At 38.5% G+C, this 24,104-nt stretch overlaps 1 protein-coding gene across 1 annotated transcript in view; it reads left to right on the forward strand.

The window, feature by feature from the left end:
• LRRTM4 (leucine rich repeat transmembrane neuronal 4) overlaps positions 1-23,499 on the forward strand; it is a 707,152-nt gene extending 683,653 nt beyond the window's left edge. Inside the window, 1 exon segment of the mRNA XM_021699104.2 lies at positions 23,278-23,499. Coding sequence (XP_021554779.2) covers positions 23,278-23,499 — 222 coding nt within the window.
• The last annotated feature ends 605 nt before the right edge of the window (positions 23,500-24,104 follow it).

Here is a 24,104-nt window from a genome sequence, read left to right on the forward strand (position 1 = left end):
ATATATTTTTTTTTATTTTTTTTAAGAGTAAGAAAGAATAGGGTTAAAGGGCATTCTAAAGGAATCTATACTCTTTGACTAAGCCTTAGGCAATTGCCATATATTTGGTATATCCTTAATTCTAAGACACACTCCCTTCATAATTTAAATTGTTTCTCCAGCAACAGTTTAAAGTTTCTGAAAACAGTAAATAATTTAAAATCAATGTAATGTAGTTGTATTTATTATATTGTTAATTTTTTTTCTTACAAATAGTTATTAACTCAAATTTAAGATAGATTTGGCATTAATGGAATTTAAGAATTCTGAAAATATGTTATACCTAATAAAAAAAAAAACATTGATTTCAAGATTAAACTTCCTGTATCCTTATTTATTAATTCTGTCCACATTGTCTGTCAACAACTGAAAGAAAATTGCTTAATTCATCTGTGGGTTTTTTAAGGTTTTTTTTCCCCTAAAATAGTTTTGGTTTTATATATTACTTTGATGTGTTATTCTGTATAAAGATCACATCTTTGGGAATATAAATTTAATTTAATTTAAAGTTTTATCTTTTCTTTTTTCTTTTTAGTTGTTTCTTTGCTTTGACTATTTTGTCTGGAATTAGCATTTTTTTCTTTCAATTGATCTTCCAGAATGTATTTATGTACCTGTATGAAATGATGAGACATTTATCATTTTACCTAGCCCACATATATTTTATACTATACACCAGTTTTTATTGCTGTGATATGGATTTTGTCAAAGCAAAGTTGCACTGAACACAGTTAAATAGGCAAGAAAGACTTCTTCCGAGGCTGTTGCAGTAAGAGAGAGACTGAACTGAATTGGCTGAAGCAAAGGGCTGGGCAGTTTTTAGAACCTCAGGTTAGCTAGTGGAGAGTGACCTGGAGGACTCTGGGAGGTGGGGGGGTTGATCAATATCATTAGGCAATATGTGTTTGCTAATTTCCTACTTACTGAAGTTGGCTCCTACCATCCCACAGAGACTAACAGATAGGGCTGTTCTCTGTTTTGATGATTACCTTTCACAGCGATGGCCCTCCGGTCTTTGAGAAAGGCATTCCTGGATTGTAGGCTGTCCAGAGGCTGGGAGAAGACCTTCTAACTCACAGGTCAGAGAAGGATTTACAATTCTAAGTTTTCTAAAGTAAATTCTCTACATGAAGGGAAGTCAGAGGCTTATGGTCACAAAGAAACTTGCTTAAGTTTAGTCCAACTAAGGGGAAGGCAAAGGCTATCTGGGTCAGTTTTATAGCTAGTTTATTATTTCCTTCATGTATTTGTCTCTTTTGATAACTCTCTCCCATTATTTTAATATTTACCTTCAACATTTATTTAGACATTGCTAAGTTTCCTGTTGCCTTTGCCCACAACTACTTCTTTCCTTTAAGTCATTTCCTGCAAAATGTTGCATTTGTCTCACACCTGGCCCCTAAGTGTTGATGTTTATTTTATTATTTCTTCTCTTTCTTTGAGGAAATGAGGGAAATCCTGGCCTGTAACTTCCCTCAAAATCACCTGGGTGGGTTTTTCCTAGATTGCTCATTGCTCAAATGGAGAGCATTGGAGTCCTCCTGGATACTAGGTCCAAGAGGCTGTTAATGAAAACAGACTCAGAATTCAAGATTCTTAAGCATTAGAGCAAAGGTAGAAATCAGTCCCTGGGGTCTGTCAAGAGAAAAGTCCTCTCTGTGCTGGTTTGGGCTCCCCTCTGCATTGGTCATGGAGTGTACTGAAGGCCAATCTTAAACCGAACTGCTTTTCAGTTCACCTGACAATGACTGAGGGACAGCACAGAACCTTCTTGATGCTTCAGGGAACTGGTGCTAGCCAAAGCCATTTGAAGTCACAGTGCTGAACCTCAGATCTCCCATGAGTTAATCCTGTGAAAGCACAGCAGTTAAAGACATTCCACAATGGAGCCATTGCTGTGGCCCCCATCTCACCTCCATTCCTCATTCTTACAAATAAGGTCACTTTAGTGGGATTTTGCCTGCATCTCATCTAAATCAGATTGAGTAGTTCTGAGTCAGCCATTATTTTCTTTCCTCTGTCTGGTTCCTGCTGCATTAAACCCCACACAGATCCACTAAGGTCATGGCAAATGGATGGTACTTTATACTGTTTCCAAATAGCGGATTCAGCAGTTCCAAGCCCTGTGTGCACCCGCCACGTGCGCTCAACACACACACACACACACACACACAGTCATTTTTGTCTTTTACTCATTTCTTGAGTCAAACAAAATGAGATGAGGGTTAGGAATCTGTGATCACATCACTGTGTTTTCAACAATTCTTTGTCACTTGGTTTTTTGGTTATTATTTTTGGTGTTGTTGGGGTTTTTTTGGTGGTGGTTGTTTTGTTTTGTTTTTCAGGATTAAGCCTGGTTAGAAGCTAACCTGAAAGAAGGGGGGGATACTGAGGAGCTAGGAATAACATTGTTAGCCAGAAATCTAAAAGCTGAAAGACTTGCATTTGACAGAGTCAAATTTTTCTTTTGATCTCCTCTAACTATTGTATAAACGAGGAGCATTTGCTAGCATTCTATTTTTGAGGATAAGTGATGAGACTAACTTGGACTCTTGGAATGTGTAGCACAGTGTGAGTACTTCCTTGACCTAGAAAAGCTCTCCAAGGGAACCGAGAAACAATTAGAAATTTAAATGCATGAAAATGGAGACATATTTTATGTTACGTCAAATGTTTCAATTGTACTACTGGGGGGTAAAGACCTTCTGTGACTTTGCTGGTAGATTTTTTTTAATGCTTAATGTATAAAACGAGATGTTCTTAACATAGCTTACTTTTAATCAGAGAAACTCAACATATTTTACAGGTAGTTGTTCATCCTTTAAAAAAAATGACCTACAGGAAAATAAATAGGCCCTTTCTTCCCCAAACCAAGGAACTAACAAAGAAATAGGAAACATATTAGACCTCAACTGTATCCCAGATATAGTGCTAAATGCCTGGGGTCTACACAGATACAAGACAGAATCTCTGCTCTCTGGAAACTTTATACATAATGTAGTTCCCTAGTGGTCTCCTGGTGACAATTACTGGAAAGTGACAACCACCACACGATCAATATAGATAATGGGAATGGGAGTTTAGAACAGCAAAAAGTTACTTTTTTGAAAGAAATAGGTTCCCTGAAGGAGCTGGTATTTTATATGAATTGTGAAGGGTGATTTATGGAGTTGGAGAAAAAATAACAAGCATGATTATTCCACACATATTACTAATCCTTTAAAACACAGCACCATTTATGGAAATATGTCCATTTTCCCTGCAAGCCCCTTTTGGGGACTTTCATTTTCTAACTCTAGTCAATTGCCTTTCACCCTCATTATCTAAATCTGGTGACTCTTCATTTCCTTCTCTACAAGTCCCAGTTAGCATCAGAATCACCTGTAGGGCAGTTCAAACATAGGTACCTGGGCCCTAAACCCAGAGGTTTGATTCCGAAGGTCCGCAGTGGGGTGTGATGATTTACATTTCTAACAAGGTCATGCTGCTGCCGCTGGTCTGGAAGTCCACTTCTCTGGGTTCTACAAGTATTATTATTTTTTATTTTAATGCATTTTTTATCTGGGCACGTTGGAAATATAGAGCTGCACCATTGCCATTCTGGTAGATGATACCTCTGAAACAATTGATCTGTTTTAAAGCTGTGCATCACAAACTAATATGCATATGAATCATCCAGAGGCCTTGTTAAAATGCTGATTCAGATTCAGTAGGTCTGAGGTGAGAGCTGAGATTTTGCCTTTCTAACCAGCCCTTAGGTAGTGTGGACTACCATAGGAGGAGCCACTCACTAAAGGACTTTGGACGCAGCACTGTAACAACCATATTAGCGTTTTTCACTTGCAAATGAACTTCTTTTTAGGGACATCTCACATCCCAAATTCATCTAATTAATCTTACAGCTTCAGGTTACATTATCACTGTCAACTATTCCCAATAGAAAAGACTGTTTTGTATTCATAGAAAACATAGGATAAGGCAAAGTGGACCTTAAATATCTTCCAAATTAATCCCTTCGTTTTACTTATCAGGACATTTTTCTGGCCCCACATCTGATTAGAAATAAGAAGAACATGGTGTAATCATTTGAGACCTCTCCTTTTGTGTTTTTTAGGGAAGATTTAGTCTAAATTAAGAGGAGTTCCTGGGGTGCCTGGGTAGCTCAGTTGGTTAAGTGTCTGCCTTCAGCTCAAGTCCTGATCTCAGGGTCCTGGGATCCAGCCCTGCATGGGCTCTCTGCTCAGCGGGGAGTCTGCTTCTCTCTCTGCCCCTCCCCCTGCTCATGCGTGCTTTCTCTCTCTCAAATAAACAAATAAAATCTTAAATTATTAAGAGGACTTCCTTAAGTGGCAGCAGCAATTTTATGAAACCAAGGTAGCAGAAGATCCTTCTAGTCCTATGGAGATGTTAATGATCTTCACCTGCCTCTTTTTATGGCCATGAAATGAAATACATATTTTATAGACCCAATATTCCTGAAACTAGTTGGTGATGATGGGCAGGCCCTCAAAGAAATATGAATCATTTCTTAGGCAGTGTCACAAGATGCTTCATTTGATATCTTTGTTCAGACCTCTTCATAACACTAATTAGAGTGATGTACACATCAAAAGAAGACATTTCTGTGTGTCAGTTTCATGTGAATTTCAATATGGTAGGTGTCCCCAACATATTCCACTCCTTATAAAGAATGAACAAGGCAATTTAATCTTTCCCAATCCTTCAGTTATCCTGAATGGTTTTAGGCAGGAGGAATAATCCTGATTTCAGTAAAATTTCTGAAATGCCAAGAGAATGCCTTTGTTTTTGCCCTGTGAGAGGGGTATTTACAGAGAAAATTGTCCTTAGAAATGTTTGTTTTTTTGAAGATTTATTTTGCCCAGAAGAGGACAAAGCAGAACGTTTTGAATTGGCCAGCATAAACTTTCAGTCTTCACTCTTTCCATATACAAGCTTAGGACAAATATGTTGTACATTGTTCTCAATTAGTCACAGAAATTGGAAATAATTTTTCCCTAGAAAAAGATAACTTGTATATCTTTAGAAAGAGTATTTAAACCTCTTTAAAGAAACCATAAGTTCCTACTTCTTTTGTATGCTATAAATTCTTAGTTGACCTAATGAAAAGCCAATATTTCCTCTAAGACAAAATCTTATTTCACTCATCCACCAATGCATCCATTTATCAAAGTGTCAGGATAACTCAGCTTTTGATATTAAGTGCTGTACATATTTGTAGTGAAAAATGGATGGAATAGGTTACTATCCTTGGTATTGTTGCATGCAAAGCAGCAGCTATACTTTTATGCTTACTGTCATAATTCCTTAGAGAATGAATCAATTTGCTGACTTTTGAAAGGTATTTCCAGAGAAGCTATTACTTTCAAATATCACCTTTTCATATTTCCAAACCCAAGCGCTTACATAAATAAACTTTGTCTTTTTAAACAATTTCATATCTCTATATAGTATGAATATATATTAAAACCTGCTTTTTCTGTGTTCCTTGAATATAGGCTTTAAGATTCAACTGAGTATATGTCACAATTTTTTATGAAATTGACTATATTGTTTTAAGACACTGGCAATTAGAAAACTAACATTTAAGTGATTTTATGCTTACATTTCATTAAATCCTGGGAATAGGCTTTTTTAATATTTTATACATTCTTTCTGTTCCTGATGGTTTGAATGCCATTACGACTAAAAATTAAACCTAGTTCATTTTAAACATTTAGGTGCCAAAGGCAGACCGAAGTTTTGCAAAAATAGGCAAGGCAAAGAGAGGAAAGAATGGAAGCAAAGAGGCATGCAAGAATAAAGGGGAAAGAGAAACAAAAAGAAAAAGAGAGGAAATAGAAGAGTCAAGAAGAAGGTAAGGACAGAGAAGTAAAAGGAAGAGAAAAAAAGGACAGAATGGGAGTGTAGAATGCCATCAAGAGTTGCCTTGGATGCCACTCCGAAAATGTCTTTGTGATTCACATTTAAATGATTCACTAGAGCCAACTATGGCTTTCTGTATTGCAGATATTATAGAGCGGTTTATTTCTGAAGACAAAATGCCTCCTTGAGGTAGTATTAAGCACCCAGGCTCAAGAGCTATTTTCAGTATGTGACCTTGGGCAAGTCATTTCACCCACGTTCTATAGTTTTACTAGGAATCCTATTATTACCCAAATGATAAATCTTTTGTGAAGAGTAAAGGAGAACTGACATCAAGCACTTATAAAGATGGGTAGCACAGAGACATCACTCAATAAATGTTTGCAACTAGTACTGGTGAAAATTTGCCATTCCACCTCGAATTTAAGAAAAATAAAACATGATGTTAAATGCTCATGCATGTAAGCCTAAAACTCCATCCCAGTTAGAGTCCTGCAAAGAAACACTGCACACTCAAGTTTTAACCAAAGAGAGTTTAAGGGCAAAGGGCACCTGCCTGGCTTAGTCGGAAGAGCATGCAACTCTTGATCTCAGGGTCCTGAGTTCTAGCCCCATATTGGGCATAGAGAATAAATAAATAAACTTTAAAAAAGAGAGTTTAATGAAGAGAATTTTATTTAAAAAGTAGAGCAGTGTTAAGGGGAGATCTACAGAGGATGGTGAAAAATTCTAATAGAAACAACAGGAAACTGCTACCCGTTCCCACTGGTTGGCCAGATGGGGCAAAGGGAAGATACTTTGTTATCAGATCCAAGTGAAAGCTGTGTCATCTTGAGGGTCCATCTAAAAGGATCTGTGACTATAGTAAAAAGGTAGCTTGACAGGGGCACTTTGACATTTAAATCAGGTACTTCTTTGTTGTTATTGTTGTTGGCAGGTATGTGCATTGTAAGATGTTTAGTAGCAGCCCTGGCTTCTACTCACCAGATGCCAGTAATACCTCAGTTTTGACAACTTCTTGTCTTGACAACCTTAACCTTGACAATAGAAATACCTCCAGATTTTGCCAAATGTTCCCCCGGGGAAGTGAGATTGCTCTAGATTATGAACAGCTGCTGTAGAAGAAACCAGCTACTCCAGAAACAGTAGCATGGCCAGAATGAGTGGCAAGGAATGAATGCTCTGACCTCCCTTTTCCTACTACCATTGGGTGCCTCTCCTTACTGAGACTAATCAAAACCAGATAATAAGGCACTTTGGGTCATAGAATGAGCCTCCTTAGGCACAAGGCAAGGCTGGAAGGGGGGGGAAAGTGTCTGAGGGGATAAAAGGAGAATAACCAAAATGCAGGCCTAAGATATGCAGTACTTTAGAGTTACCTTGATCCCTTTTCAGTAATCATGAGTTAGATTTCTTCTTACTTACGTAAGAAGACAAGGAGCACCACAGCTTGTAGGATCTTAGGAAAATGTGCTGGTGTCCTGGTCCCCAGCTGGACACTATGAGAATGACAGCCTAGAAGAATATAAATGCCTCAAGCTTGAAGTCCAAGTGAGCATTAAAAATAAGGTACGGGCGCCTGGGTGGCTCAGTTGGTTGAGCGACTGCCTTTGGCTCAGGTCATGATCCTGGAGTCCCGGGATCGAGTCCCGCGTGGGGCTCCCTGCTCGGCGGGGAGTCTGCTTCTCCCTCTGACCCTCCCCCCTCTCATGCTCTCTCTCTCTATCTCATTCTCTCTCTCAAATAAATAAATAAAATCTTTAAAATAAAATAAAAATAAGGTACAAGGAAGGAAAGAACCCCTCATGCATAACCCCCTCTCAGATCCAGCCTAATTTAAATAGGATAAAGATAAACATCATATACTGGAGAATGGGGAAGATGTTCAAAAAGAAGAATGTAAATCATCATCATGCTCCTGTTACCTCTGCCCTAAACTAAGAGATATTTTCCCAGGGGGGAAATCTCAGCATCTTGTGACAGCCTATATATTCATCTTTGTGATTCAGCATCGATAAATCAGATAAATACCACTGAAGCCCATATACTCTGCTATTAAATAGTAGGATTTCACTCATCTCTCTCAAGAAATCATTTCTGGAGGTATGCAGAAGAAGTCACAATACTTTCTCACAAAATGGTTCATCAGCTTTATTCCTTCCATCACTGTGACAACATCTACCCATCTTTGTGCAAAGCCTCACCACTTCATCGTGATGGTCTCTGTATTAGTCAGCTCAGGCTGCCATAACAAAATGTCATAGGCTGGATGATTTGTTTAAAACAGTTCTAGAGGCTGGGAAGTCTAAGATCAAAGTGCTGGTGAGATGGGTTTCATTCTGAGATCCCTTTTCTTGGCCAATAGAATACAATGCGCTCACATGACCTTTATATGCACATGGAAAGAACAAACTCTCTGGTCTCTTCTTACAAAGACACTAATCCTGTGGAGTCAAGATCTCACCTTTATAACCCCATTTAATCTTAATTACAGCCTTAGAGGCCCCATCTCCAAATGCAGCCACACTGGGGGTTAGGGCTTCAATCACAGGACCCCACTATGAGAACACCAATGAGACAAGAGATGCAAGAGTGCTGTTCTTCCATAGAGAAAGGGATCTTTTACAAGTGTATGCCACCTTTAGTACTCAGTGTGTAACAAAATCCTTCATGAACCTTCTCATCAACCTGCTGATCAGGTTGGGGATGTTGTTCCATTATCTCTTTTATTCTCCCCCATCTTCCCAGTGCCCACTTGTACAAGTTGTCTACCACCAGTCCATATGATATAAATGCCCTAACCATCAAGGAGCTAAAAGTGGAAAAGTGTATTATCTACACACACTAGTAGCTTGTTGACCTTAGGTTAAACCCGATAAAGTAAACTACAACTTTCTAAAATGCTATATGATTTATAATTCTCCCTGAGTGATCATCTCTTAGACTGAATCAATGAAGTTTTATTACATGTTTAGCTAAAAAGATAATGGGGCCTTTCCATGTTTTCCCCTAGATAAATAGAAATTATTTGCTATCCTGGAAAATGGTACTTTGGGTTGCCATATAGAATCCACATAAAGTTAAATCTATCTAAGAATATTGTGAGCTCTTTTTCTATCAAACTCTCAATGCTAGACTTGGTTCTAAGAATGTAGGACTTCCCTGAGGGTCTAAGTTTATGATGAAATAATCATTTATTTTTAATAACTTATAATAGTAAGTTATAAATAAACTTATTTATAAAAAATGTGTGGTATTATTTAATAATAAACCAGAAAACCACAATCCAGTGGCACTATAAAAATTACTTATTACTTGAGCAGTGAGTGTGAGCCTTCTTGATAAAAGGCTATAGTTTACCTGCATTCATTGAAATGGTTTGGTAGGAAAAAGAGAAAAGAAATTTGGGCAGGGAAGAAAAGTGGATTATAGGAATGGTATAGAGGGGAAATAGATACCACTTTGGGGTTGGCCAAGGAAAACAATGAAGTGCAACATGATGGATTTACCCAACTCCTCTGGAGTATGTTGAAAAATTCAGCTACAACTTCATTCTGCAAAAGGGACCCATGGAGGTAGTCTACAAAATTAATACCCTATAATGCTGGAGAACTATAGACATATGACTATGGTGATCCATGGGGGAGCACTATACTAGTAGGCAAATAAATAAGTCCTGTGATCTTTGGGTGGGCAACAGCTGGAGTTGGGGTGGTGGGTGGAGAGTTGGAGAACAGCTCCTTCAAGCTATATTCTCTGTGGTCTCACACATACAGATCATTTCCTTCTATGATTTACTACCACGGATGGTGAATTTCATCAATTATATGTCAACTCTTATTATTTCCAGTGGCAGAAGACACCCTTTTATAGGCACCTCTGCATATGAGTATCAGGTTGCTTTAAAGCAAAGATGAATTTAATGATCCTTCCCTAAGTTTCTCCTAGTCATTATTGCTTACTTGCTACCACTTTTGGGGTTTAATTCTTTTTCTTTTCTTTTAAATTTATCGCTTGATGGAAATAATTGGGAGGTTTGAATATTTTTCAACAGTGGGAGTCTTTATTAGCTTTTAAGTAGATAAAAATATCCTTTCTTCCCCATAGTGCAAAGTGGAATGGGCTATTACTACCATCCCAGTAAATTAAATTACTTAAAAAAAAATAAATGAAATAGATTGTGAAAATGTTTAGCCAAAGGAGTTCTCCAGCTGACTGAACATTTATGGGCACTTTGCCATCAAGGCAAGGTAAATTCACCTACAAGTAGCTATTTAAAAAACATGTGTATAATGGTAGTTGTTAAACTTACCCAACTGAATTACACCTAACTTTAGACAAAAGTAGGATATATACATAACCAAATTGATAATAACTAAAAGCCCGGCAGAATAATCACCTACAAGAATATGAATAGGGCCAAGTGAAGAAACTCAATGGGTGAGACAGAATAATTAGCAGTAATGAATTGAACTTAAGAAAAAGAAAATTTAATTGGAGAGTAAAAAGCACACATATGTGCGCCATGTTTGGTGACTTCAGATTGGGAAGTAATCTGCTTTGTTTTGAGCGAGGCAGTCTCCAGGCAGGTGTGGGGAATTAGGTAAATCATATTGTGTACTCCCTGCTGGGCCTACATCTTTAAAGGAAAGCAATCTAAATTTAACAAGAAGTGGTGTTTTCAACCTTAGTTGCACATTTGAGTGGGTGCTTTTTAAAAATAGGGTGGCCTGGGCCATACCCCAGAAATTCTGATTTAATTGATCTGGGATAAGCACCAGACGTAAGCATTTTTACAGTCACCACAGAGGTGTCAAAGCTGCAGCCAGGCCTGAGAACCACTGTTTTAAGGGCAGTTTGTATGGTTGATGAAATCCCAAATGGCACGTGGAAAGGAAGGTGAGGATCTCCATTTCTCGGCTTTCATTAAGGGTGCAAGGGTTGACTGCTTTCTCAGCAGCTGCTGAGAAAGCAGCTGTCTCCATGTCCTGCCCAAAAGCTATGGTCAGTCTCAGCTGCTCATCACAACTTAGGGATGCTTCAGCTGTAAGAGACTAAGGCGGTGGTGGGCTGAGAGGTAGAAACAGTGGCGGAAGAGATTGAGGATGTGGAATCCATTCCCTACAAGGGCAAGTTGTGGGTAAGTCAGGTAGATTGTTAAGATTTAAAACAGGCTAGCCTGGGCAGTGGGCTCCCCATGGCTCACAGGAAGCCATGTGCCATAGTAATAGTAGCAGATATGCTGACTGTATATAGAAGCCGCACGCGGCACCAGGCTGTCTACTGGTGACTTCATAAGCATCCATTCTTTGGATCAGCAACCACCTGATAAGCATCTTACTCCCTCTTCTTTCCTCCCTTGTCATTTTTCATACGCCTCTACTATTGCATTGGACCATAAATGAGGTCACATTGTAAAATTCTGCTGTCTTTTGTCTTCCACATTAGGTTATGGGTTCCTTAAGGTCATGGACACCTTTAATCATCCTAATACTTTTAGCTCTCAACACAGGGCCAGGCATGCAGAGATGTGTAGATAGAAAGTATTTGTGTGTCATCCAAGGTCCCTGTTTAAATGCAAAGCAGAGAATGGGTAAGGGACAGTGGAAAAAGACAAAGGAAAGGAAGTTCACAGTTTTGGAGGCAAATTTCTTCCAAATAAAACCGAATTCCCTAACAAATATCTCTCATAAATTCAAAATTCTTTGAGCACACATTTATTGAAATATTCTAGCCAGGCAGTACCAAACCAACCAGAAACATTCTGTGACAGCACGGAGCTTACACTGGGAGGAAACAGTTAGTAAAGGAGCAAAGATATACACGATCACAGATATTTAACATTTTGATAAATGCTGTGAAGAAAATAAACAGGGAATTGAGTCAGGGAATGGCTTCCATGTGTGAGTAGGGACGGAGTGGCATTTTAGACAAGGTAGTGAGGGAAGGTCCTTCTAGAAACATGACATTTAAGCACGGACTCAAAAGATCAGCATAATCCTACGAAAAGAGTTGGAAGAAGAATATCCCAGACAAAATGAATGGCGAGTACAAAGGCCCAGAGATGGGAAAAGCCTTGTTGAGATTGAGAAATAGAAGGCTTTTTAACCTTCTCCACAAAACAAAACCTGTTTATGGTTCCGTGACCCGTGAACTTACCCTCTTTTACAAAAGCACGCAAATTCCCTCAGACCCTGCGTTATAAGCTGTCATATATCCAGGGGCAGATTCGTGGGCTTGAGTGTTGCTTAAGATCTTCGCTGAAAGGTCATTGGGCGTTTATTCTGCCTGAGCATGTTTGATCTAAATGACCTGAATGGTGACATCAGAACTCCCACCTGGAGGTTCAAGTCGGACTTCTAAGTACCAAGGTTGTGTGGGTCCAGCTCTTTGTCTGGGAACCACGGAGAGCTTTATTCCAGAGTGGAAGACCTGGATCTTCACAAGAAAACCCGCTGTGCCCACTGGCAGGGAGTGCTTTTCTCCCTCTCTTCACTGATTTGGATGATGCAGTTTCAAACAAAGAGCATTAGAATCAGGTGGATCTTCTATCAGTTCTGAAGAGGTTCTTTCAGTAGGCACCTTTATTTTATTCTTCTTCCTATCCCCGGCACCTACCACAATGCCTAGCTTAGTAAGTTAGCCCCAAGCTGAATAGTTTTTATTTTTTTAATGGTTGGGAAAAAAAAATCAAAAGAAGATGTTTTCTGGCACCTGAAAATTACATGAAATTTAAATTGCAGTGTTCATAAATCAGTTGATGAGAGCCACACTCGCTTGTGTACGTTTTGTCTAAGCCTACTCTACTGCTACAATGGTAGAGTTGTTTCCTAGTTGTGACAGAGATTGTATGGATTGCAAGCCTAAAATATTTACTACTGGCCCTTTCCAGAAAAAGTTAGCCAATCTCAGTGATAAATATTTGCTATGTGAATGAATGGATACATAAATAAGTATACTATTATGGCAAATTCACTTTATATAATTACTCCTTAATAGTATATACTCTGTGGCAAAGATCCAGGCAGTAACCTAGAGCCTAACACATTTTATTAAAAATATGAGACCAATATTATTTATGCATCACTCTACCATGCTGTTCTAAAATATATTCAATCAGAATAACAACTTTAATTGCATTTTCCAAATGGGCTTCTCCTATTTTTGTAATTAAATATACATTGCCATGCCTCTTTTCATTAGGATCAGTCAGTGCCCCAAGAAGTTCTATTTAAACTCTATTAGAATCGGGTTACTCATCCTATCAAGGTGTATGTCCTTCTGGGGTTTTCTTCCTTCTGTAATTGTCATTTGGTTCTAAACTTTTACCATGGGATGAAAAGATGCACGAATGCAAGAAACTCAATCACCTTCCTTATATAAAATTTTCATTTCATTTTATTTTTACATTTTTAAAACATTTCTAGCTTTTACTGAATACCCACTGCACTATCAAATTGCATGTCTGGGGAAGATCACAAAGGTAGTGTATCTTCAAAAGCTGAACAGATCATTCACATTTGGATTAGATAAGATACATGCTCTTGCATAAAACAAGTTAAGGACACAATTAAGAATTTAACACAAAAATGCACAGAATACTACAAAAACTCATATGGAAACTAGAAATAAGCTACTCTGAACATTGTGGAGAAGCTGAAAATGAACCTAGAAGGAAAACGTCTCTAATGCTTGCTTGCTCGCACCTTCCCTGGTGTTGGCTTTTGGTTTATTTCCCTTTCCAAATTTCTGAGGAGGGATTGCAAAGTAAATCTTACATTGAATCTGTTTGTTACATTCGCTGATAAGTTTTGTTCTTGTTTGTTTTCTTTTGTTTGGTTTCGTTTTTACGTTTCCAGCAGTAGATTTGGGCTCAAGTGGTGATCACTGTCTTCTGTTTTAGGCAAGACTTGTCTTCTGTACATCCTTGTATATCACTGACACTTCCACAGTTTTTTTTTTTTTTTTTTTTTCAGAAGGGAAAGATGTGGGTTTTGAAATTTTGTTGTCTCTATTTTTTATCGAAGTATTGATGTAGATTTCACTTCAATAGGATGTTTGCTTGTCCTGCACTATTAGGGAGTCCTTACTCTTTCGAATTCAGAGGCCAGAGCAACAGAAGGAAAGCCTTTAGAAGTTAATACTAGCTAATTAATCCAGCTCATTAGCCCAAAACCTCACTGAACACTGAGAGTGCTGGTGATGTAATAAGCTTTCCAGTTAATGGAGTCAAAGCTAACTTCAAAGAACAGCTAGTACCTCATTCATTAACTTAATCAACTCTCTGGACACCTTACAGACCAGGCGGCCTAGTAGGAGAGCAATAAAGATGTAAGTGGATGTTCTGTTCTGTTATCCCATGACTGACTTAAAAGTTAAAATTTGGACAACCATGAGTGCACAAATAGTACACATTCCTGTCTTTAAATAAGAACAGAACAATGAAAGCAAATGCTCGTGTGCAGCTTTAGTCAGAACTTAAGTTTAAAATGGTCTGACGAGTCCCGTCAAGATAAAAAGCCAAATACAGTGTGTTTAGTTTCGTGTATTTTGCACCAGAGCAACTTGGTACACACTTCAGCCCATAAACAAAATGGAAGTAGGACAGTTAGCAATTTGCGCCATTATCTTCTTGTTTTTCTTTAGAGATTTTCAAAAACAAAGATCAATAAACGCAATGAGTGCTTGTGACAGATTATTTTAGATTTTGTCACATGTATTACTTATTTGATCTTCAAAACAAAATGTGAGAAAGATAAGACTGTTATTGTTCTTTCATTCAACAAATAACATGAATATCTATTATGCAACCAAGCAATGTCATCAAGATGATGAAGTTCAATGAGAATGCATTTTCAACTCTTTCTAGTTTCATTCGTTTTTAGGAAATCTTGACTTTTTCACTCATCACTTCCATTTATCATCTTCTCTTGAATTCTTGAATCTTACTTCTGGAGATTGTTCTCTATTATAGTTACTACTTAGGGAGAAAAGTGTTTGTGTGTATGTAGTGTTAGGATGTCAGAGATTGCATGGGCCTCTTTTTTAAGGAGATAGGCTTTGTTTAATTAGTGAACCAGTTGAAGGTGGGGGTGGTGGGAGAGAGAGTGGCTGCTGGTGAAGGCAGCTGAACAACAAGAAATAAAACGGCAGACAGAGAAGTTCTGTTTTACTTTTGTCACTTGAAGAACTCACCATTTCCTTAAATAGCAGCTGAGCTTTTTGGTACAGGCATACCCTTGTTTACTTAGTGTTCCACAATATGGGATCCTGAAAGTAAGGCTCATTATCCCCGTTTTCAACCTCTGATGTTCTCCAGCTTTTACTTATGACCAGGGATTGCCCAGAACCCTGCCTTTTCTTCCTACCTCACCAATCCTGGACACTCAAAGCTGGTGAGTATATCATAGTTCTGCAAAGGACCTTTCCCCAATCTAAACCAGCTTTTCCTCCAGTTGCATTGAATTATATGCTAGTATATTTTTATTTTAATTCATTCTCCTCTCTCCTCTATGTTATAAGAATTTCTAAGAGTTTTTGATTTAGTGATGGAAAAACAAATGAACAAACATCTGTTAAATAAAAAACTTTGTCCATTTAAGTGCTAACTTGGAAAGATAGCAATCAAGGCTCAAATTTCCATCTTGACTTTGAGTTCAAGATATTTTTCAAAATTGTGCTTTAAAATAAGCTTTTTAGCAAATGTTTTATAAGTACTGTCAGGTGATGTTGACAGTTTTACTTTTTTATTAATAGAAACTAATACTTAGGTAATTGGTATTTTCTAATTAAGAAGCAAGCCTGCATTTAAAAACAATAAGAGGGGTGCCGGGGGGCTCAGTCAGTTGAGCTTCTGACTCTTGGCTTTGGCTCAGGTCAGGATATCAGGATTGTGGGATCCAGCCTGGGGTCAGCACAGAGTCTGCCTGGGATTCTCTTCCTTTCCCTATCCCCACCCCCCTGCTCTCTCTCTGCTCATGGACTCCTGAACGCTCTCTCTCTCTCTCTCTCTCTCATTCTCTCTCTCTTTCAAGTGAATAAATAGGGCACCAGGGTGGCTCAGTCAGTTAAGCATCTGCTTAGGTCATGATCCCAGGGTCCTGGGATTGAGCCCTACGTGGGGCTTCCTGCTCAGTGGGGAGTCTGCTTCTCCCTCTGCCCCTCGCCCCACTTGCCCTCTCGCTCTCTCTCAAATAAATAAATAAAATCTTTTAAAAAAGCAAATAAATAAAATCTTTGAAGAAAAAAATAAAATAAAAACAGTGAGGGCGCCTGGGTGGCTCAGTTGGTTAAGCGACTGCCTTCAGCTCAGGTCATGATCCCAGGGTCCTGGGATCGAGTCCCACATCGGGCTCCCTGCTCTGCGGGGAGCCTGCTTCTCCCTCTCCCACTCCCCCTGCTTGTGTTCCCTCTCTCGCTGTGTCTCTCTCTGTCAAATAAATAAATAAAATCTTTAAAAAAAATAAAATAAAAAAAAATTTAAAAAAAATAAAATAAATAAAAACAGTGAGTAAGAATGTCTTATTGCAGAACAGGATTAAATAATGTAATTCGATGAATTGCTTTAGATTCATTACTTTTCTTGTGTCTCCTTTTTATGTTATAAGTGCCTTCAGATATTCAAAACCTAAAGAGGCAAAATTTATGAAGGGGCGATTGTTATTTTAAGTCTCTCAATTGAGAAGTGAGAGATGAAACCAGGTTTGTAGGAACAGTCAATGTCACAGCTCAGTACAATTTCTCGGATGCTTGTCCGGAATGAGGGGAAGTGGCTGAGCAATTCTGCTCCTCTGGGCCAGCTGGGGGTTTTTGTTCCTGGGCTCATGTGCCTGTGATGAACTTCTGTGGACCTCAAGGGACACTGGCTAGTCTAAGATGACTCTGTGGCTCCACAGGGCCTTCCATTCTCCAGTGGTCTAGCCTGGCCAGGATCCTAGGAACCTTGGGATGCAAGCAGCATTACTGCTGCTGTGTTCTATTGGGCAAAGAAAATCACAAGACCATCCAGTATTTAAGGCAAGGAGAAATAGATACTACATTTTGATGAGAGGAGCTAGAAGAACTATAGTCATTTGTGCAATCTACTATGGCTGGATACATGCAAATTTCTAGAGCTGTTGCTGCCACGTGTTCAATCAGATGAAGGAAGCCATTCGGCAATCAGGATGTGAAGATAACGTGTAGAGATCATCAGGCAGGATTGACTGAGAGGTTCCTGGTGACGTCTGTGTTCTTGGTGTCAGTTGTTCTTGAGACCCAGTGGTACCCTTGCTCTTCTGCTTAGCTGCTAGATCCTTTCTTGTGTCTATGAGTCAATTAAGTCTCCCTTTTACCCAACTAACTTAAATGGGATGAGGTTCTGTCAGCTTTAATCAAAATTCCTGAAAAACCTCTAGCCAAATTTGTTTACATTTTCTTGGTCCCTGTTAATCCTTGTCACAGACTAATGCAGCGAGTAGAATAAAGGCTAAGTTATATACTCATTTAGCTATTGCCCTTCATTTTTAATCTATTTTATTTCCAATAAACCAAGTGTCCATCTCCATTAAGCAATTCAACTATATTGAATTCCTCATCTGGATTTGTAGGATGGTACTTTTTAAATGGTCTGAGTAGTCAGGCACTACCCTTTAATTCCGAAAATTAGAGACCAAATGTCATTTAGGAAATTGAAAATCAACTTTTTATGACTTCAATTGAAAGAACTCATACTGAAATGTGAACAATGTTCATGAAAAGTTAATAAATAAGACTGATGATAGTGCATGGTAATTTTAAAATGATCAGGCTATTAAACTACTTATAACTAATGCTAATACCTTTGAGAAAAGAGGGTAATGATATTGGAATTTCATGCTTATAACAAAACTGAACTTCAAAAGACTTTCATGATCACATATATCAAGAGTCCGTTTCACATTACTCTCACATTAACTACACAGACACATTCATTCCTCATTTTAAATATAATTATTATGGATGTAAAATTATGGGATCTGAATCAATTTGTAGACTTTTGAAGCTCTGCATATCCCACTATACTTTTGCCCTTCCTCCCAAGATTTAAACATTCTCTTTCCTTCACTTCCCTCTTTGAATCATTCACTCTGTGAGCCACTGTAATTGAGAGAAGTGTGTCCTTTTATACTCCCCCTAGCATGTTGGAAGAAAACCATATTCTAAGCAAAGCGTAAAGAACATTGTCAGAAAACCAGAACATCCGCTAAGATGTCTAAGCTTCTGAGTGCACAAAGTAGGACTGAGAGCCTCCGTTAATGAGCTACTCTGTGACCTTTCGTGTCCTTGCATCTCTCAAATGGAAACTGTAAGACAAAAGACAGGGAACATTTTCAGGAAAGACACTGTCAGTGTTGAGTAAAACTAGAGTGGGATATGTCTTTTTAGGGTATTCCTTCTTTCTTGAAAAACAGGGAGTACTTTCAGAGTTATCTGAGATTTATAGAGGTAAATGAGATGTCATTATTATCCCCATTTTCAGAGGATTTGCAGGAAACTCAGCAGGATTAAAGTGACTTATAATTAGTGATAATAATGATTTTCCCTTTTGTAACCTACCTCAGATTTAGTTATGAAATATGCCTCTATGGAAGTTTATGTGCCCCTATAAAAGTTTAAATTCAATTTGAGTTCAAGTGTTCATATTCTTGAGAGAAGCAAATGACAGAATTTCAGTGTAGTATACTTCCCCAATGAGACTCCTTCATTCCATGTACCACACCTATTATCTGTAAATAACGTGCAGCTTCCAAAGCAATCAATGAGCAGTCAAGCATAAGAATGAGGCCAACCTTAAGTAGTGTTGTTGTGCTGTGGCCCAGAATGAGGTCCGTCAGAGAGCTGACAGAACACAGGGACCATTTGGAAAAGCTCTAAGAACACATTTACAAAAATATCAAATACACATTGAGGGGAACTTAAGGATACTTTGTTTTGACTGCTGGAAAGGAAACAGTGATACACACAGGGACCCAGGTGGTTAATGTACTGTACATTATTACTATAAAGTACAAGACCTCAGTCTCTTAGCTCCTCAGAAACCACAAAATCAGTTGATTACATAGTGCCCTGCAGAATAGACTTTAAGAGTAAATGAGCAAACATTTCAGATATCCTTTTAGAGCTTGCCAACTCACATGGCTTTTGAATTCGTGCTATTGGGCTGTTGTGCGGGAGGGCGCTTTATAATGTTTTTTATCCTGCTGGAGCTTCTAAGCCTGTCTCAAATACAATAGATAAAATGGCAGGAGCCCTTGTTCATTGAAGCAAAAAATAAAGTGGTCCAACTGTCATAGCAAAACAAATTTTCTGAGTTCAGAGATGATGGAACATATAAACTGGATGTGCTGCTGTTAATACAGGTCCCTTGACATTTGAATCAACTTTATTTGAAGATAAATGCCATAGTTTCTTAGATAAAAATTCTTCTTTCCCACTTCAATTCACCTTTTGGGACTTCACACTGAAAATTCAACGATGTTCACGTAAAAGCTAATGGTTTCCATCTGTAGATTAATCTGGTTTTAGTAGGGTCTGTGGGACCCTGTCTCACTTTGCATTTATGGTTCATCTGTGTTTGTAGTTCAACCATCTTCTTATTGCAGTGACCAGAGGAGGGCAACCATCTTCTTACTGCAGTGACCAGAGGAGTGGACAAAACCAGAATCCATGCGTAATCTTTATTTTGAGGTGTTTTAGTAATTTGGCTAATTTGGAGATGAGTCATTCCTTCAAATGAAAGTGTGCAACAAAGATTCTATGCCCAGTGAATGTTGCTGCCATTGGAAATAATTTGATTGTTTTTTTTATGGTTTAGAGTTGAATTATTCCACCTATTAACAATAAAAAAGCACGAATGGACTCCTAAGAAGGTCTTCATAAAATTCTTTCTGCTGAAATGTCACAACAAAGTGGCTTCATTTCTATGCTTTTTCAGAGTTTTGGTGACCCTTGACACTAATCACAGATATCTCTACCTATCTGACACACAGCAAAATCCTATGAGGTGACCTAAAATAGAACTTGCTGACAAACATTTCATGTCTGGACCTGAACTGATTTATAGGGAGAAGTCTATATGAGTGAGAAAAAAAGAAAAAAAAAAAACCCAAAATTCAGAGATCTAACTTTATTATCTAGTAATCCAACGACATTGTCCTATAATTTGTTCCTTGTTCTCACTGCCAGCACAGAAGTTAATGTCCAATGTCTAAAACATCTCTATATCAATCACTAATTTGACCTACCATGTATTTTTGTTCAGATTTTTTGAGAGCAGAATTGTATATTCCAGATTATATCAACATCTTGTTTGATGAGAAATGATCTTTCCTCTACTATTTAACACTTGCTGAAAATAGTGTTTGCCTTCATTAGGAATCAAGGTGTCTCATCCAAAAAATAAAGAAATATATATTTGCTTAATTTTCTCACTCACTGAGAAAAATTGCATTATGTGAGTTAGAAAAAAAGAGAATAGTAAATGAAGGGTGGGAATTTATCCAGCTGTTGCTGATCACATTAAAATAAACTGCAATCTGACTATGTGCTTTGAGTATTTTTGGAAGCATCTTTTATTGTGATTCCCAGTTTTAAAAAAAAATCACAGGGTGACTTGGTAGACACACACTCATGAACACACAAATTTGAAACAAAACTGTTATGAAGCAACTTACCCTTGCTCATGATACACTCTAATACTTTCTGTTCTAGTTAATTCCATTTTTAAAATGTTTATCTGGATTCATTAAATTGATTTTATAACCTACTAATGAGTTGTGATCATCCACCAAAAACATTGCTTTAATCTATATTTTTTAAAAATGTGAGGAGGTGACTTTTATCTTAATAAGCATAGAGGTGTTTAAAACACAATTCTCATGTAAACAGATAATGAATTTGTGTCAAAATTTTGCTTAACACACTAATGGGGATACCAGGAAGAAAACATAAGGCCTAGTTTGAAGAACATTTGAGGGATTTATACAGTTTTATAGGAGGAATGGATTCTTAAAGTAAAGTGGCCAAGTTAGACATAAGATTGGTTAACTTCCTACAGAACAATTAACCCATAAGACCTTTGGGGGTTAACTTCACTACCAAATTATGAAATTATAACAACAATTTCTGCAGTTTAACCTAGAGAAAGAGTCTTATATAGTCTAGTCAGGAGACTGGCAACCTATCAGTTATTTTAACAAAGCATGTTACATGAATTGCTAATTAAATACAGTTATTGGGGCACCTGGGTGGCTCAGTCAGTTGAGCATCCAACTCTTAATTTCCACTCTGGTCATGATCCCAGGGTCGTGGGATCGAGCCCCCAGGTCGGCTCCCCACTCAGCGGGGAGTCTGCTTGAGATTCCCTCTCCCTCTGTCTCTGTGCCTTTCCTCTACCCCTTTTCCCCTCTTGCACATGCAGGCGCACACTCTCTCTCTCACTCTTTCTCTCTCAATAAATAAAATCTTAAAAAAAAAAAAGATGCAGAGTTATTAGCTAAGTTCATGCAAAGGCTAAAAGTGCCACAGTGTAACAGAGACAGCAATTTCAGGCGGTAACTGCCACCCCTACCCCCTGTGGGACTAAAGGACTAAACGAGAGGTTTGGAATTGTAAAATTACAAGCTCGGAGGAGGAGCTTTGTGGAGACACACCTCACATTTCTTTGGTGCTGGAGACTCGGAGGGGACATGTTGAGGAAGACTACACACTGGAATGGCCGGCTACTGTGGGAAGACGCTGCCACAGCCAGTATGATGGGGCCTCGTTGGGGTAGCTCCCTGGAGCAGGAAGAATCAGAGAGGAAGCCCACCACAGAGCAGTCCCCTCCATCTCCTCTAGTCTTGCCATCTCCCTCCAGTGGGCCCACTGTTCAAGTCTAACAGGGAGCAGCAGGTCAAGAGGCAATGTGGTCTGCAGAGCCCTAGCGTGGCGTCATAAAGCCAAGTACAGCAGTGCATTGGAGCGGAGAGACAAAAGTTTAAATTGCTCCAACTCTTGCCTGACAGGAGAGTGAAGTGTTTGCAATTTTATCATCTGTGGACTGTTGACCAAGAGTGTCAGATCAGATCTAGTGGGTTATGAGAAATGCTCTAGTGTGATATAAAGAATTAAGCAATCCTCATTTTCCTTTCTCTAAGCTTATGACACATTTTGCTTTATCGGAAATTTGTGGTTTAAGTAAAAGCTGCACAGCATCAAAAGTACTATAATTTGGGGTGCCCGGGTGACTCAGTTGGTTAAGCATTCGACTCTTGATTTTGGCTCAGGTCATAATCGAGCCCATGTTGGGCTCCATGCTGGGCGTGGAGCCTGCTTAAGATTCTCTCTCTCTCCCTCTGCCCCTCCTCCCTCACTCTCACTCTCTCTACCAAAAAAACACAAAAAACTAATTTTAATATTTTTAGCTTTTCCTATTAAAGGGATTTCTATAAATGATTATTCAGGTATATTATTCTAACATTAGACACATATCTGGCTTGTTAGCTTGAAATCAATAGCATTATATATTATGAACACAAGGATGTGTCCGCTTTCATGATTCTAGAGTTCTTTTGTTCAGAATTTATAGAATTGTTAGAAATAATCTATAGGACATTGTGATTCTTTTTTTAAAATTTTAAGTAAAACATATATGCCCACAATAAAGAGTTCAATTATACATAAAGACATTTTAAAAGTAAAAACTCTACATACGTTTACATTTGTATTTACACAAAATGGATCACACTGTATATTCTTTTCACATTAATTTTCTCTTAATATCCTATCTTGCCATACTATAACAGATGGGCCCTCCCAAATCTTTGTATTATCTGTCTACAAGTGTATGAATTTACCTAATATATTTTAAAATTCCCTGTTGATGGGAATCTAGGTTGTTTTTAACTCGCTCTGTGGCAATAGATAGAAAGATAGATGACCGGACTGAGCATAGAAAAATCTTTATGATTTTATATACAAAGTGTGTATGAATGAATATGTGTATATGTGTATATGAATATATGTGTGTATATACATATATACACACACACTTTATATAAAAGTATATGTAAAAAAAGTATATACACACAACTATATATAAGATGCATATACAAGGTATATAAACACACACACACTTTGTATAGAAAATCATATATAAGGCTTATCTATCTGGACAAAACAGTATCGAGTTAAATACTAGCAATCCTTATTTTGTTTTATGTTTATTAATAGCGGAATCAGTAGTTGATGCCTTAAAACAGCATCAACGAGTTCAGAGTAAAATCCCAGGAGTGTCCTCTTGTTACCCTTCCAGTGCCGCATTTTCGTAACCAGTCTTTCTCTTTCTCACACCAGATCCCGCACCACGTGAAGCCCTTGCCCTATTACAGCTACGAGCCGCCTGTGATCAGCTACTGCCAGGCTCACCAGCCGCTCCGCGTCCACAAGGGCTACGAAGCAGTGTCTCCGGAGCAGGACGAAACCCCCAGCCTGGAGCTCGGGCGCGACCACAGCTTCATCGCCACCATCGCCAGGTCGGCGGCGCCGGCCATTTATCTGGAGAGAATAACAAACTAATGGGAAAGCCAACTCCTCGTGGGGGACCTCAGCGTGGGGGGGGGGGGGCTTCATCTTAAAGGAGAATGGGTGTCCACAGTTGCGCAAGCAAGCTGGCTCATCGTTCCTGCTAAAACACTTAGGACGTAGAGGAATGGAAAAACGAAACTGCTGAGAGAGGGCAGAGGATGCACCTGCAGCATAACCAGGAGAACTACAGAACTTCCTTTGCTTCAAAACATAAAACAGAAATGCTCCTGGATGTAAATAGTGAAAGTGTCGAGTTCTTATAAAAATAGATTTCATCCTAGCTACATATAGGTTTGTTTGTATATTTGCTTTTTCTACACTGCATGGTTCCTGGGCTGGAGAACCACAGCGGGGGTGGGGGGGACCTGGGGTGGGGGGGTGGGGAGTTGGGGAAACAAGACAGTTTTCCTTGTTAGGTGTTTGTAACTCTCACAGACTTGATTTCAATTGCTTTATTTCATTTTCCCTCTAAAATGCTGTTTGTTCCTATTTGGTTTGTTCTACTTTCATTTTTTTTTTTTCCTGGTCAATGATTCTGTTTCCAATTCTAAACATGGGCATTAAAGCTTATGTTGTACCAGAAGAAAATTTGCTTT

The sequence above is a fragment of the Neomonachus schauinslandi genome, chromosome 10 (assembly GCF_002201575.2).
Source record: "Neomonachus schauinslandi chromosome 10, ASM220157v2, whole genome shotgun sequence".
Taxonomy (NCBI): Eukaryota; Metazoa; Chordata; class Mammalia; order Carnivora; family Phocidae; genus Neomonachus; species Neomonachus schauinslandi.